This window comes from Rhinatrema bivittatum, chromosome 4 (assembly GCF_901001135.1).
Source record: "Rhinatrema bivittatum chromosome 4, aRhiBiv1.1, whole genome shotgun sequence".
NCBI lineage: Eukaryota > Metazoa > Chordata > Amphibia > Gymnophiona > Rhinatrematidae > Rhinatrema > Rhinatrema bivittatum.
The window spans coordinates 55,691,595-55,706,694 of record NC_042618.1 but is presented as its reverse complement, the minus strand read 5'-3'; the positions used below and the strand labels follow the sequence as shown (position 1 = coordinate 55,706,694).

General features: G+C 46.9%; 1 protein-coding gene across 1 annotated transcript in view; it reads left to right on the top strand.

Annotated features, from left to right (window-relative positions):
• HIF1A (hypoxia inducible factor 1 subunit alpha) overlaps window positions 1-15,100 on the top strand; it is a 150,592-nt gene that overhangs the window by 98,499 nt on the left and 36,993 nt on the right. The window contains exon 11 of the mRNA XM_029598154.1: window positions 89-211. Coding sequence (XP_029454014.1) covers window positions 89-211 — 123 coding nt within the window. The remainder of the gene's footprint in view (window positions 1-88; window positions 212-15,100) is intronic.

The following is a 15,100-nucleotide window of genomic DNA, read 5'->3' as shown; positions in this document are numbered from 1 at the left end:
AATACCCTGCCAGGAAGGCATGAAAGTTGTCTATTAGAAAAAAAAAAATTCATAATTTAACTAGTTGAAATTTTATTTTTCCTTGCAGTCCAGTACATCCAATGGGTATTGCTTTGATATGGACAACGATATTTCAAATGAATTCAAATTAGAGTTGGTGGAGAAACTTTTTGCAATTGACCCAGAAGCAAAAAATCCCTTCTCTGCTCAGGTACGTATTATACATCTTTTTTGTTTTTAAAATCTATTTATATTTTTACTTTGCCTTAACACTAACAGATTTCCCAAAATGGCTTAAACAGATTAATACAGTTCATACAATACAATTCATAAACCAGATACACAAAATACAAAAATTATAAGAAAAAATAAAAATCCTTGCACCCAGGTAGGTCTAAACTTCTAATCTTACTAGAGACTACATTGGTTGTTGCATGATATGATCATATACTAACATTCAAATTTTCAAAAATTACAATTTAATATAAAGTTACTAAAAACATCTTAAAAATCCTACCCCCAAACCCAATTCAAATTAATATAATAAACATACCACATACGAGTAAGCCAACTTCCCTGTACATACCCAGATCAGTCCAAACTCCCTGGTTTTGCCTCCCTGCCAGCAGATGGAGACAGAATTTCGCACTGACACTGTACAAACCCATGTGCCACCTGCAGTCCCTCAGTATTTCTCTGTATGCAGTAGATGGTATAAAACCTGCAGTCTGGAGAGAGAGGAAAAAAAGATTAAAAGACAAAATTTCTGGATCCTTCCAGGGGGTTGTGAGGTCCTGGTGGAGCCATCCCCTCTGGTTTGAGGCAGACAAACAGGAGGTTAGTGACCCTTCTGATATCTCAATCCGGAGGTCCATGGGGTAGATATCTGGTGGTTCAGGTCCCTCTTCCACTATGAGACAGTGGTGGAATCTGCTGGCAGTTCTGCACTGCAAAACCAGTGGAGCAGGGAAGTATCCCTTTTATATGGTTTGTCCTGGGCTGGGTTGCTAAAGCTTGGTGAAAGGAGACTAATTAGCCAGTGGTCTAGCTCTTTTCTGATCTGCCATGTGGCCTGTGCTCCTGGAACCAGAACCTCTGCACCAAAGGAAAGTGTTGGTTTCTATGTATCTTTATTTGATCTCAGAGTATTTAAAAAAAACTAGTTAGAGGAGTCTGTGCAGCATCCGGGTTCCAGGAGGGGAGCTCAGCGATTGGGTTTTTCAGCAGCTTCTCTGCCTGCGGAGAAGACAAAGTGTTGGCTCCATGGCACTGAGGGACTATTCCCCTACTTGCCATTGAAGTGTTGGTGGTGCTATGGGCGCAGGGAGAAATCGGTGTGTGCGTGTGGCAAAAGCGGCATCACGTTCGGGGGGGGGGGGGTCTGCATTGAGCATGGCTGCACGAGTAGGACGAGCATCACGGGTGATAGGGTCTAGCACTGAGGCTTTCCCTGTCAGAGGGGAAACAGTGGCCATTTTCTATTCCCTAGCGGGAGAGGCAAGGGATTCTCCTCTTCAACTATTGCCGGCGGTTCCCTGTCCTGCGGAGGTACAAAAACGCACTTCTACTGAGGAGGAGTCTGTGGTTCTGATAGAGGTCTTCTGTCAGTTTTAATTTGCTTATGTGCAAAGTTTGTTTAGTGGAACAAGCAGCAGGGAGTGCTGGCTCTCAGCCCCAGGCCCCATGGGTTCTTGGCTGGTCAAGAGCCCTGAGCTGTTGAGAAGCTCTTCAGGCCTTCAGTGATTTTTAGTGCCAGATGAACGGATCTGGAACTAAACACACTGAAGGTGCAGGCAGGCTTTGCTTAGTTGCGTGGAAGCGGTTCTTTCCCTGCGTGCATAGGCATGTGTGCACATTCTTGCTGTGTGGCACGTAAGGCCGCAGCCTAGATTTTAGCACATACGACTGCGACCTAGACTTGAGCACGCATTTGTGCAGGTACTTGAGCGCGTATGACCGCAACCTAATCTGGAGTGGTGTGCGCATATGCCTGGGTAGCATTGGTGTTCATGCAGGATGCTGCCTAGAACTGAAGTTCAGGAGAGTTAAGCACCGGGGATGAACAGGGCCAAGCACCTTGATATCTGTGAGACTTGCCATCTGATAGCAATTCAGTCTTCACTCTTTCTCCATTTGTGTCAGTGCTATTTAGGTGCTCAAAGCGATTGGAGCAATTGGTTCAGGAACCAACAAGAGAGGGAGCTATTTTAGATTTAATTCTCAGTGGAACGCAGGATTTGGTGAGAGAGGTAACGGTGGTGGGGCCACTTACCAATAGTGATCATAGCTTGATCAAATTTAAACTAATAACTGCAAGGGAGACAATAAGTAAATCTACAGCTCTAACACTAAATTTTCAAAAGGGAAACTTTGATAAAATGAGGAAAGTAGAAAAAAACTGAAAGGTGCAGCTGCAAAGGTTAAGTGTTGAACAGGCATGGACATTGTTTAAAAATGCAATCCTAGTCGCACAGTCCAGATGTATTCCACGCATTAAGGAAGGGAAAACTATTACTGGCATGGTTAAAAGGTGAGGTGAAAGAGGCTATTTTAGCCAAAAAAATCCTTCAAAAATTGGAAGAAGGATCCATCTGAAGAAAATAGGATAAAACATAAGCATTGTCAAGTTAAGTGTAAAACATTGATAAGACAGGCGAAGAGAGAATTTGAAATGAAGTTGGCCATAGAGGCAAAAATTCATAATAAAAGCTTTTTTAAATATATCCAAAGCAAGAAACCTGTGAGGGAGTCGGTTGGACCATTAGATGACAGAGGGTTTAAAGGGGCTCTTAGGGAAGATAAGGCCATTACAGAAAGACTAAATGAATTCTTTGCCTCTGTGTTTACTAATGATGTTGGGGAGATACCAGTTTCAGAGATGGTTTTCAGGGGTGATGAGTCGAACGAACTGAACAAAATCACTGTGAACCTGGAAGATGTAGCAGGCCAGATTAATAAACTAAAGAGTAGCAAATCACCTGGACCGGATGGTATGCATCCTAGGGTTTTGAAGGAACTCAAAATTTGTAACCTATCATTAAAATCATCCATTGTACCTGAAGACTGGAGGGTGGCCAATGTAACCCCAATATTTAAAAAAGGCTCCAGGGCGATCCGGGTAACTATAGACCAGTGAGCCTGACTTCAGTGCCAGGAAGAATAGTGGAAACTATTCTCAAGATCAAAATCGTAGAGCATATAGAAAGACATTTAATGGAACACAGTCAACATGGATTTACCCAAGGGAAGTCTTGCCTAACAAATCTGCTTCATTTTTTTGAAGGGGTTAATAAACATGTGGATAAAGGTGAACCGGTAGATGTAGTGTATTTGGATTTTCAGAAGGCGTTTGACAAAGTCCCTCATGAGAGGCTTCTACGAAAACTAAAAAGTCATGGGATAGGAGGCGATGTCCTTTCGTGGATTACAAACTGGTTAAAAGACAGGAAACAGAGTAGGATTAAATGGTCAATTTTCTCAGTGGAAAAGGGTAAACAGTGGAGTGCCTCAGGGATCTGTACTTGGACCGGTGCTTATATATATATATATATATATATATATATATATGTATATATATATATAAAAAATGACATTTAATGTGGACAAGTGCAAGGTGTTGCATATAGGAAAAAAAGTCATGGGATAGGAGGCGATGTCATATATATATATATATATATATATATATATATATATATATATATATAAAAAATGACATTTAATGTGGACAAGTGCAAGGTGTTGCATATAGGAAAAAAATAACCCTTGATGAAGTTACATGATGTTGGGTTCCATATTAGGAGCTACCACCCAGGAAAAAGATCTAGGTATCATGGAGGAAAATACTTTGAAATCGTCAGCTCAGGGTGCTGCAGCAGTCAAAAAAGCAAACATTGTTAGGAATTATTAGGAAGGGAATGGTTAATAAAACAGAAAATGTCATGCCTCTATATCGCTCCATGGTGAGACCGCACCTTGAATATTATGTACAATTCTGGTCGCCGCATCTCAAATGCGATGGAGAAGGTACAGATAAGGGCAACCAAAATGATAATGGGGATGGAACAGCTCCCCTATGAGGAAAGGCTGAAGAGGTTAGGGCTGTTCAGCTTGGAGAAGAGATGGCTGAGGGGGGATATGATAGAGGTCTTTAAGATCATGAGAGGTCTTGAACGAGTAGATGTGAATCGGTTATTTACACTTTCAGATAATAGGATGACTAGGAGGCATTCTATGAAGTTAGCAAGTAGCACATTTAAGACTAATTGGAGAAAATTCTTTTTTACTCAATGCACAATTAAGCTCTGGAATTTGTTGCCAGAGGATGTGGTTAATGCACTTAGTATTAGCTGGGTTCAAAAAAGGTTTGGATAAGTTCTTGGAGGAGAAGTCCATTAACTGCTATTAATCACATTTACTTAGGGAATAGCCACTGCTATTAATTGCATCAGTAGCATGGGATCCTCTTGGTGTTTGGGTACTTGCCAGTCCATTATGATTTTAAAAATAAAAAAGCTCTAACAGGTTGTATTTATTTAACAGCATTTATGGATTGCTCTCTTCCTGTTTAGGGTCAGGATGCACATAGTAGGATTTTACTCCAGGGGCTTCTGCCTGCATGCTTACAGGACTCTTTACCTCAGGAGCTTAACCAACACATACAATGGGATTATACCCGGGGGGTAGAACCCAGGAGCTTACCCAATATAAACACACGTACTGGATTTATACTTGGAAGCTTATTCCCCACATGCATACTCAGATGCATACTCTGACTCAGTACATTATGGTTACAGGTACTTTTATTGTAGGTTTATTTGAACAATAAGATGATAGAACAGAGAATAAATAAAATCAGATAATACAGAAAAGTTGATTGCAGATAATTCAGTTACTAAAAAGAGTACCTAAATGTGTGTGTGTGTGTGTGTATATATATGTATGTATGTATGTGTGTGTGTATATATATATATATATATATATATATATATATATATATATATATATACTCTACCACGTCCGGAAAGCAGTATCATTTTTTCTAGCTTTTCTCACTTTTATATACTAAAAAACTAGCAACTGCTTGGGGCAGGAGAAGTGATCCACCTCCCTCTTTGTTATTATCAGTTCTTACTAGTCCGTTCAGCACTCCATTTTTAACTTTCCTACCTAGGAACTGTGCTAAATCCAGTTCCCAGATTCTTGCCTGAGAATTCTCATAAACATTAGCATAACGTTTCTCACAGGACAAGCAGGATAGTAGTCCTCACATATGGGTGACATCATCAGGATGGAGCCCAATCATGGAACACTTTTGTCAAAGTTTCCAGAACTTTGACTAGCACCTACTGGGCATGCCCAGCATAGCACCAACTCTGCAGCCAGCAGGGGTCCCCTTTCAATCTTCTTTTTTCCGCACAGCAGTAGCCACGCAGGTTAAGGGAGCTCTTCAGAGATTCCTGACAGGAATTTTTCCTCAAGGAACTTCATAAAAAATTTCAAAAAAATGTTACCCCACAGGGGTCCCCTTACTAATATCTTTGCTCCGCGGTCGAACAGAAAGTTTTTTGTTTTTTTTTTTTAATACCTGCTTGCGGTCGATTCCTGTCGAGTTTTTCTCTTGCGGCCTACTGACCATCGACCGCACCTCGGCTAAATTTTGTCGAGGCCATGGCGTTGGGTTTCCGTCAGTGCCCTGACTGCACTCGAATGATGTCCATCACTGACCCACACATGGTCTGTGTGTGTTTGGGGTCCGACATGATATCCTTACTTGCACCAAATGTGCCCAAATGACACCAAAGGGTCACAAGGCTAGGCTGGAGAAGATGGGACTTCTCTTTTAGCCAAAAACCCCGACTCCATCAACAGCTTCGATGTAGTCTGAACCAGTACCATCTACTTCGCGCCAGCACCGGGAAACCGCTGCTGCCTGACCGGCTTCGACTCTGCGGGTGTCGACCCCCTCTATTCCTCCTCAGGAGAAAGACCAAGGGGAACATTGAGAAAAACATAGACACCGCCACCGTAAAGCTCAGGCCACCGATACAGGCAAGCCCTCTGCATCGACGTCATCTGAGCCACCAACAAAGAAGTCCCAAACAGAAAAGGCCCCATCCTCTTCTGTCTCTGGATCACCGATGCGTTCCCCACCTGGACAGGTGCCAGGATCATTCCACCTTCACCAGTGGACCCTCCAGCTACGCCAGTGCTGCCTCCTACTCCGGAACCTGGTATCCATGCCCCAGGTTTCCGTGAGGAATTGGATCGAATAATCCAAGAGGCCATCATAAAGCACGCCAGGGGTTCAAACCTCCATCGATGCCAGTTCTTGCTCCGGCCACCGATCCGATACCCATGGTGCTTGCACTGCTATTGGTAAGAATGGATAAGTTAATCGGTGCCCTTCCACCAGTGCATCAGAGGGAACCGATGGCCCCGATTCCTTCCTCACTGATACCCTTGTCATCGGAAGAAGAAGAATAATCTATCTCCATTCCGCCCTCCGGAGTGCTACCACAGACACATCCATCGATGTCACCGATTCCATTGGTGCCTCATCAATGCCTTCGGTTCCACTTCCAAAGCCATCGATGCCTAGGCCCAGACGTTCCGGAATAACACAGTTACTCCCTTCTGATGAACATATGGGAGCTGTTGATGAGCCATACAATCCCTGGACTGATGATTCGTCCCAGGATTCAGACGATCTGCCTTCACAGCCCTCTCCTCCTGATGAAAGGAAGCGTTCTCCTCCAGAGGACTTGTCCTTTATCAGCTTTGTTAAATTAATGTCTGAAACAGTTCCAGCTTCAGACCGAAGAGGACTCTAGGCATCAGATGTTACAACTTCTCCAGTTTCTCGATGCTCCTAAGGAAATCATATCTATCCCTATTCATGACATCCTCTTGGACATTTTAAAGAGAAATTGGGAGCACTCTGGCTCTGTGGCATCTGTCAGCCGTAAGGCAGAAGCCACCTATCTAGTTCAACTAGCCCCTGGCTTCCAGAGAGCTCAACTAGATCATCATTCAGTAGTTGTGGAGTCAGCCCAGAAGAGGGCATGACGCTCCAAACCCCACTCTTCCATTCCCCCAGGAAAGGAACAGAAATTTCTGGATGCATTTGGAAGATGAGTATTTCATGGGTCAATGCTCATCTCTCGCATTGCTTCCTATCAATTATACATGACCCAGTACAATAGGGCCCTGTTTCGAAGATTCAGGAATTTGCTGAAGCCTTACCTCGGCAATTCCAGGACCAACTTCATACCCTAGCACAAAAGGGTCTAGATGCTGCCAAACATGAAGTAAGTTCGACATAAGACATCTTCGACACCGCCTCCAGAGTTTCGGTGGCGGGAATTAGTGCGAGAAGATGGACCTGGCTACAGTCTTCAGGTTAGCTGACTTGCCCTGTACTGGGGATAATCTTTTCGGAGAAAAGATTCAAGAAGCAGTGGCGCAGCTTATGGACCACCAAGAGACTCTGCGCCAGCTCTCCTTACTGCCTTCTGATCTCTCTTCCTCTTCCAAACGATCTTTTAGAAGAGACTCCAAGAGACAATTCTACCGGCAAAGGAGATTCTATCCCCTGGCATCCAGGGCTCGAGCTTCTAAGCCTTACCAAAAAGGCCAATCCAAGCAACCTAAAGTACAGAAATCACAGCCAGATCCAGCGTCTGGCTTTTGACTCCTTCCTAGAGAGCAGTACCCAGCCTCCACTTCCAGCTATTCCCGTCAGAGGCCGGTTGTGCCACTTCTCCAAACCATGGCACACAGTCACCACAGATCAGTGGGTACTCGCTGTAATAACCCAAGGTTACCACCTCAACTTTCTCTCTGTTCCACCAGATTCCCCACCTCAGCTGATGTGGGGAACATCCGACCACTCACCACTCCTGGAGCAGGAGGTCTCCCTCCTCCTCCAGTCCCGAGCAAGAGAACCAGTGCCCCTCTCCCAACAGGAGCAGGGTTTCTATTCCCGGTATTTCCTGAAACCAAAAAAGTCAGGTGGTGTTCGCCCAATACTGGACCTTCGCACCTTAAACAAATACCTACAAAGAGAAAAGTTCAAGATGGTGATCTTGGGTTTTCTTCTTCCTCCTTCTCCAAAGGGAAGACTGGCTCTGCTCTCTAGATCTCCAGGACGCCTACACACACATTTCCATTACTCCGTCACATCACAGATTCCTGTGCTTCCTAGTAGGCCCAAAACACTTCCAATATCGGGTGTTACCATTCAGCCTAGAATCTGCCTCACGAGTCTTCACCAAGTGCCTCATAGTGGTAGCTGCCTTTCTCAGGAGTCAGTGTCCATGTCTACCCCTATCTCGACAATTGGTTGATCAGGACATCGCTACATCTCACGTGCCATACCCTGATCTCCCTAGGTTTCTCATAAACTATCCTAAATCCAGGCTAGTTCCCTCTCAAACTCTATCGTTCATAGGGGCCGACTTGAACACTCTAAAAGCAAAAGCCTTCCTGCTTCAGGATCGAGCTTTCACTCTTGCTTCTCTGGCCCTTCGACAGCAGTCTAGACAACACAACTGCACGTCACTTTCTGATCTTATTGGATCATATGGCCTCCTCGTGCATGTCACTCCCATGGCCCGCCTGGCCATGAGAGTAATGCAGTGGATTCAGTCTTCTCAGCCAACGTCCACCATTGTCCATATCTCCAACCAGCTCCGCTTATCGCTGGCTTGGTGGATAAACCAATCCAATCTGCTTCAAGGCCTTCCATTTCAGGCTCCAGAACCTCAAATAACCTTGACAACAGATGCTTCCAACCTCGGCTGGGGTGCACATGTTGCAAACCTGCAAACTCAGGGCATTTGGTCTCCAGAGGAAACCAAACACCAAATAAATTTCCTGGAGCTTCGTGCAATCAGTTATGCTCTCGGGGCTTTTCAGGATCACCTTTCCAACCAGGTCATCCTGATTCAAACAGACAACCAGGTGGCCATGTGGTACATCAACAAGCAAGGGGGAACAGGCTCCTACCTCCTGTGTTAGGAAGCTGCACTAATATGGGCAGAAGCCCTTTCCCACTCGATGTACCTCAGGGCCACCTACTTGCTGGGAATGGACAATGTGTTGGCAGACAAGCTGAGTCTCACTTTTCAACCACACAAGTGGTCCCTCAACCCCACTGTAGCGGACTCAGTATTCCAATGTTGGGGTTACCCTCACATAGACCTCTTTGCGTCAATTCACAACCGCAAAGTAGGGAACTTCTGCTTTCTCACTCACAGCCAACACCTTCAGCCAAGAGACGCTTTCTCCCTCTCGTGGGCCAGCGGTCTCCTTTATGCATACCCTCCACTTCCACTCATTTCAAAGACTCTCGTGAAGTTGCGAAGGGACAAGACACTTTCTCATAGCCCCTCATTGGCCACGCCAAGTCTGGTTTCCAATTCTCCATGACCTATCAGTGCACCGGCACATTCCTCTGGGGAAGGACCCACTTCTGATCACTTAGAACAATGGCTGTCTTCGTCACCCCAACCTCCAGGCCCTCTCCCTGACTGCCTGGATGTTGAAAGGTCAATACTTCAATCTCTTAACCTTTCAGAGCCGGTTTCCCGTGTCCTAGTAGCTTCACAAAAGCCTTCCACAAGCCAGTCTTATCGTTACAAATGAAACAGGTTTGCGGTATGGTGTACTTCCATGTCCATCGATCCCTTCACTTGTTCCACACCGAAGATTTTGGACTATCTCTGGCACCTGTCTGAGTCAGGTCTCCAAACTTCTATCAGGGTACATGTCAGTGCGGGTAGCCGCCTTCCATAAAGGTGTCGGGGATGTACCTATTTCAGTACAACCCCTTGTACATGCTTTTTGAAGAGCTTGCTCCACCTTAATCCTCCACTTCCTGGGACCTCAACTTGGTTTTGGGGTGGCTCATGAAACTGCTGTTTGAGCCTCTCCAATCCTGTGATCTCCGCCATCTCACCTGGAAGGTGATTTTTCTTTTGGCGATCACATCTGCTCACACAGTTAGTGATTTCCAGACCTTAGTCACCTACCCACCTTACATTAAACTTCTGCATGATAGGGTAGTATTCCGCACTCACCCTAAGTTTTTGACTAAGGTAGTATCGGCGTTTCATATCAACCAATCCATTATACTACCCATCTTCTTTCCCAGGCCCCACTCAAACCCAGGATAACAGGCTCTGCATACCCTTGACTGTAAACGTGATCTAGCATTTTATCTAGACTGTACAGCTGCCCACAGGAATTGCACTCGATTGTTTGTTTCCTTCGATCCCATCAAATTGGGCAAACCTGTGGGTAAGCAGACTCTCTCCTCCTGGTTAGCAGACTGTATTTCCTTTTGTTACCAACAGGCAGGCGTTCCGCTTCAAGACCATGTTAAAGCACATTCTGTCAGGGCCATGGCAACACCAGTAGCGCACCTGTGCTCTGTGCCGCTTGCTGACATCTGTAAGGCTGCTACCTGGAGTTCTCGCCACACTTCGCAGCCCATTATTGTTTAGACAAGGCTGGCAGACAAGATTCCATCTTCGGCCAGTCTGTGCTACGCATCTTATTTGCGAACTGAGGTACCAACATCCTTCTGCCAACCCGGTAGGGTTCAGGATGCCCTTTACCAAATTCCACCCCAGTTCTTGTGCCTATTGCATGACTTCGGGTACATTTGGTGCATTGCTTGGGCATCCTCAGCTCGGTACTCACCCATATGTGAGGACTACCATCCTGCTTGTCCTGTGAGAAAGCAGAGTTGCTTACCTGTAACAGATGTTCTCACAGGACTGTAGGATGTTAGTCCTCAAGAAACCCACCCGCCACCCCACGGAGTTGGGTCCGTTTACGTTTTCTTATTTTATTTTTCGCATGTACTTTTTACTAGAAGACGAGACTGAAGGGGGGCCCCTGCTGGCTGCGGGGCTGGTGCTATGCTGGGCATGCCCAATAGGTGCCAGTCAAAGTTCTGGAAACTTTGACAAAAGTGTTCTGTGATGGGTGACATCATCAGGATGGAGTCCAATATGTGAGGACTAACATCCTGCTGTCCTGTGAGAATACCTGTTTCAGGTAAGCAACTTTGCTTTCTACATGGTAAGAACATAAGAACATAAGAAAATGCCATACTGGGTCAGACCAAGGGTCCATCAAGCCCAGCATCCTGTTTCCAACAGTGGCCAATCCAGGCCATAAGAACCTGGCAAGTACCCAAAAACTAAGTCTATTCCATGTAACCATTGCTAATGGCAGTGGCTATTCTCACAGGACAAGCAGGATGGTTGTCCTCACAAATGGGTGACATCGAGGATGGAGCCCACCACGGAAAACTTCTGTCAAAGTTTAACAGAACTTTGACTGGCCCCTACTGGGCATGCCCAGCACGGCACTGACCCTGCAGCCAGCAGGGGTCTCCCTTCAGTCTTCTTTTTTCCGCGCAGCAGTTGCCACGCGGTGAAAGGAGCTCTTCTACCACGTTCCTGACAGGAATTCGGTTCTTTTCTTTCCGAAGAAAATTTGCCCCTCAGGGGTCTCCCTTCGACAAATTTTTTTCAGCTTCGCGGAATCCGGTAAGTTTTTTGCCATTTTTTATCGACTTCCGTCGATTTTGGCCCTCGAGGCCTGTTGGCAATTGCCAATCCCGCAGCTAAATTTTGGCCTAAAGCCATGGCGACGGGGTTCCGTCGATGTCCGGATTGCACCCGGACTTTGTCAATCACAGACCCCCACAGGGTCTGTGTTTTGTGTTTGGGTAGTGAGCATGATGTCCTGACTTGCACTAAATGTGCCCTAATGACACTCAAAGGTCGCAAAGCCAGGATGGAGAAGATGGGGCTCCTCTTCCATGCACCCACCCCAACACCATCGATAGCATCGACGTCATCGGAACCGGCACCGTCGAAGTTGCACCATCATCGTCAACCCTCCGGTGACCGTCCTCCATCGATGACTTCTCGGCCGTCGACTCCCGTCCCCTCCCCGGATGGGCGAGGAGATCGGAAGGATAAACATCGCCATCGACGGCACAAGTCTCGGCCCGTCGAGGATCCAGAAACATCGACCTCTGTACAGGCCGAGCCACCGACAAAAAAGCCTCGGTCCGACCTGGCACCGTCCACGTCTCGATCGCAGGCACCGAGGAAACCCTCACCCTCTCCGGGTGTGGGAGCCGTGATCCCACCGGTTACGGTGGTCCCTCCGGCTCTGCCTCAGCCTCCCTCTCCCGTCGAGCCGGGTATTGTTACCCCTGGTCTCCGGGCAGAACTGGACCGGCTGGTCCAGGAGGCCATCGAAAAAGCGATGCGAAGGTTCCAACCTCCACCGACACCGATTCCGGCACCGACTCCGCCACCGAGGAGGGAACCGACCACCGAGCCTCTAGTGGAAGCGCTGGCACCACTACTGCATCGCATGGAGGCACTCATGAAGGCCCTTCCATCGGTGATTCCAGTAGCACCGACGACTCCACCGTCTCCGACTGGATTCTCATCGGCAGGAGAAACACCGTTCCTGATTCCCCCTTCTGGGGTGGTCCCATCGGTGCCTTCTCGTATATCTCCACCGATTTATCCTTCGGCGTCATCGATTCCAAGACCGGCACCGATTCCATCGGCGCCCCCGAAGCCCTCGATGCCATACCTAATTCCGCCTTCAGCACCGATGCCTTCAAGATTTCACTCGATGCCGGCGGATCCTCAACCAGGTCCTTCAGGGCTTCAACCCCCACATGATCCCTACGATACCTGGGGTGATGATACATCTTCTGACACCGATTTGCCTTCACCACCATCTCCTACAGAGAGTAGAAAACGTTCTCCTCCTGAGGATCTTTCTTTTATTAGTTTTGTGAAGGAGATGTCGGAAGTTGTACCTTTTCAGCTACAATCTGAAACCGATGATAGACACCAGATGATGGAACTGCTCCAATTTCTGGATGCTCCTAAAATCATCGCTTCCATCCCTATTCACCAGGTATTTCTGGATCTGTTGAAGAAAAACTGGGAATCTCCTTCATCTGTTTCCCCAGTTAACAAGAAAGCTGACTCAACATATCTCGTTCAGTCAACACCAGGATTTCAGAAGCCCCAACTAGATCACCGCTCGGTTGTAGTTGAGTCCGCGCAAAAGAAAGCCAAGCGTCTGAAATCACATTCTTCTACTCCACCTACCAAGGACAACAAATTCCTGGATAGTGTGGGACGGAAAGTGTATCATGGAGCTATGTTGATTTCACGCATAGCTTCATATCAACTTTATATGACTCAATACAACAGAGCCATCCTTAAGCAGATGCAAGACTACGCTGACACCTTGCCGGATCAATATCAACCACAGCTTCAAGCCCTTCTCCACAAAGGCTTTGAGGCAGGGAAGCACGAAATTAGAACAGCCTATGACATCTTTGATGCTTCCACAAAAGTTTCGGCCACAGCAATCTCAGCCAGACGTTGGGCTTGGTTAAAATCATCCAACCTTCGCCCAGAAGTCCAAGACCGTCTATCTGATTTACCCTGCTTAGGGGACAATTTGTTTGGAGAACAAATTCAGCAAATTGTAGCTGAATTAAAAGATCACCACGAGACGTTGAAACAGCTCTCTTCCATTCCAGCTGAGGTATCCTCCAAACAACCTCCAAAGAAGGACACTAAAAAGTCGTTCTTTCGTCCACGGCGTTATTATCCTCCATCGGCTAGGCCTCGACCTGCACGGTCCTCCAACAGAGCTCAGCCACGCCAGCCTCGGAAGCAAAGGCCTACTGTAGCCCCACCCCCGGGACCTGCGGCGGGCCTTTGACTTCCCTGTAGAGAGCACATGCCAAACCCCTCTTCCAGACATCCCTGTGGGAGGTCGACTGTACCATTTTTTACAACACTGGATACAGATCACCTCAGATCAGTGGGTTTTAGCAATTATCGCACAGGGTTACCACCTCAACTTCATTACTCTTCCGACAGACTCCTCGCCTCTTCAAGCATGGAGTCTAACCAGCCATTTGCCTCAATTACAACAAGAAGTATCCCTTCTTCTGTACTCAAATGCTATAGAACCCGTCCCTCCCTCTCAACGAGGGAAGGGATTCTACTCCAGGTACTTCCTAATACCAAAGAAATCAGGGGGGCTACGTCCTATTTTGGACCTTCGAGCCCTCAACAAGTACCTTCAAAAAGAAAAGTTCAAGATGGTAACCCTGGGCTCGCTTCTCCCTCTGCTGCAAAGGGGGGATTGGCTGTGCTCTCTCGACCTCAAAGACGCTTATACCCACATTGCGATAACACAATCCCATCGCAAGTATCTGCGTTTTCTGGTGGGCCGAAACCATTATCAATACCGGGTACTACCTTTCGGTCTGGCGTCTGCTCCACGAGTCTTTACCAAATGTCTCGTCGTGGTAGCAGCATTCCTCAGGAAGGAAGGTGTCCACGTCTACCCCTACCTGGACGATTGGCTAATCAGGGCCTCCACCCAACAGATTGCTCAATCCTCCCTAAAATTGACAATTCACACACTCCTTTCCTTAGGGTTTCTTGTCAATTACGAGAAATCTTGCTTAGTCCCATCTCAAACCTTATCCTTCATTGGGGCAGACTTGGACACCTTACAGGCAAAGGCCTACCTTCCGCTTCAAAGGGTCCAAACTCTCATGTCCCTAGCTCGCCAGCTCCAGTCTCAAAACACTGCCACGGCTCGCCAATTCCTCATTCTCCTAGGACACATGGCATCCTCGGTTCAAGTCACTCCCATGACCCGACTAGCCATGAGAGTTACCCAATGGACTCTGCGACATCAATGGATTCAAGCTCTTCAGCCCCTGTCCTCCATTGTCACAATTACACAAGCGCTACGCCTATCTTTAACCTGGTGGACGACTCAAGTCAACCTCCTTCAGGGCTTACCTTTTCTTCCACCAGATCCCCAAATAATCCTAACTACCGATGCTTCCCACATCGGTTGGGGAGCCCATGTGGACGATCTCCAAACTCAAGGACTCTGGTCTCGAGAGGAAGCCGAACACCAGATAAATTTCTTGGAACTGCGAGCAATCCGCTACGCGCTCAGAACTTTCCAAGCTCACCTATCGAATCAGATAATCTTGATCCAAACGGACAAC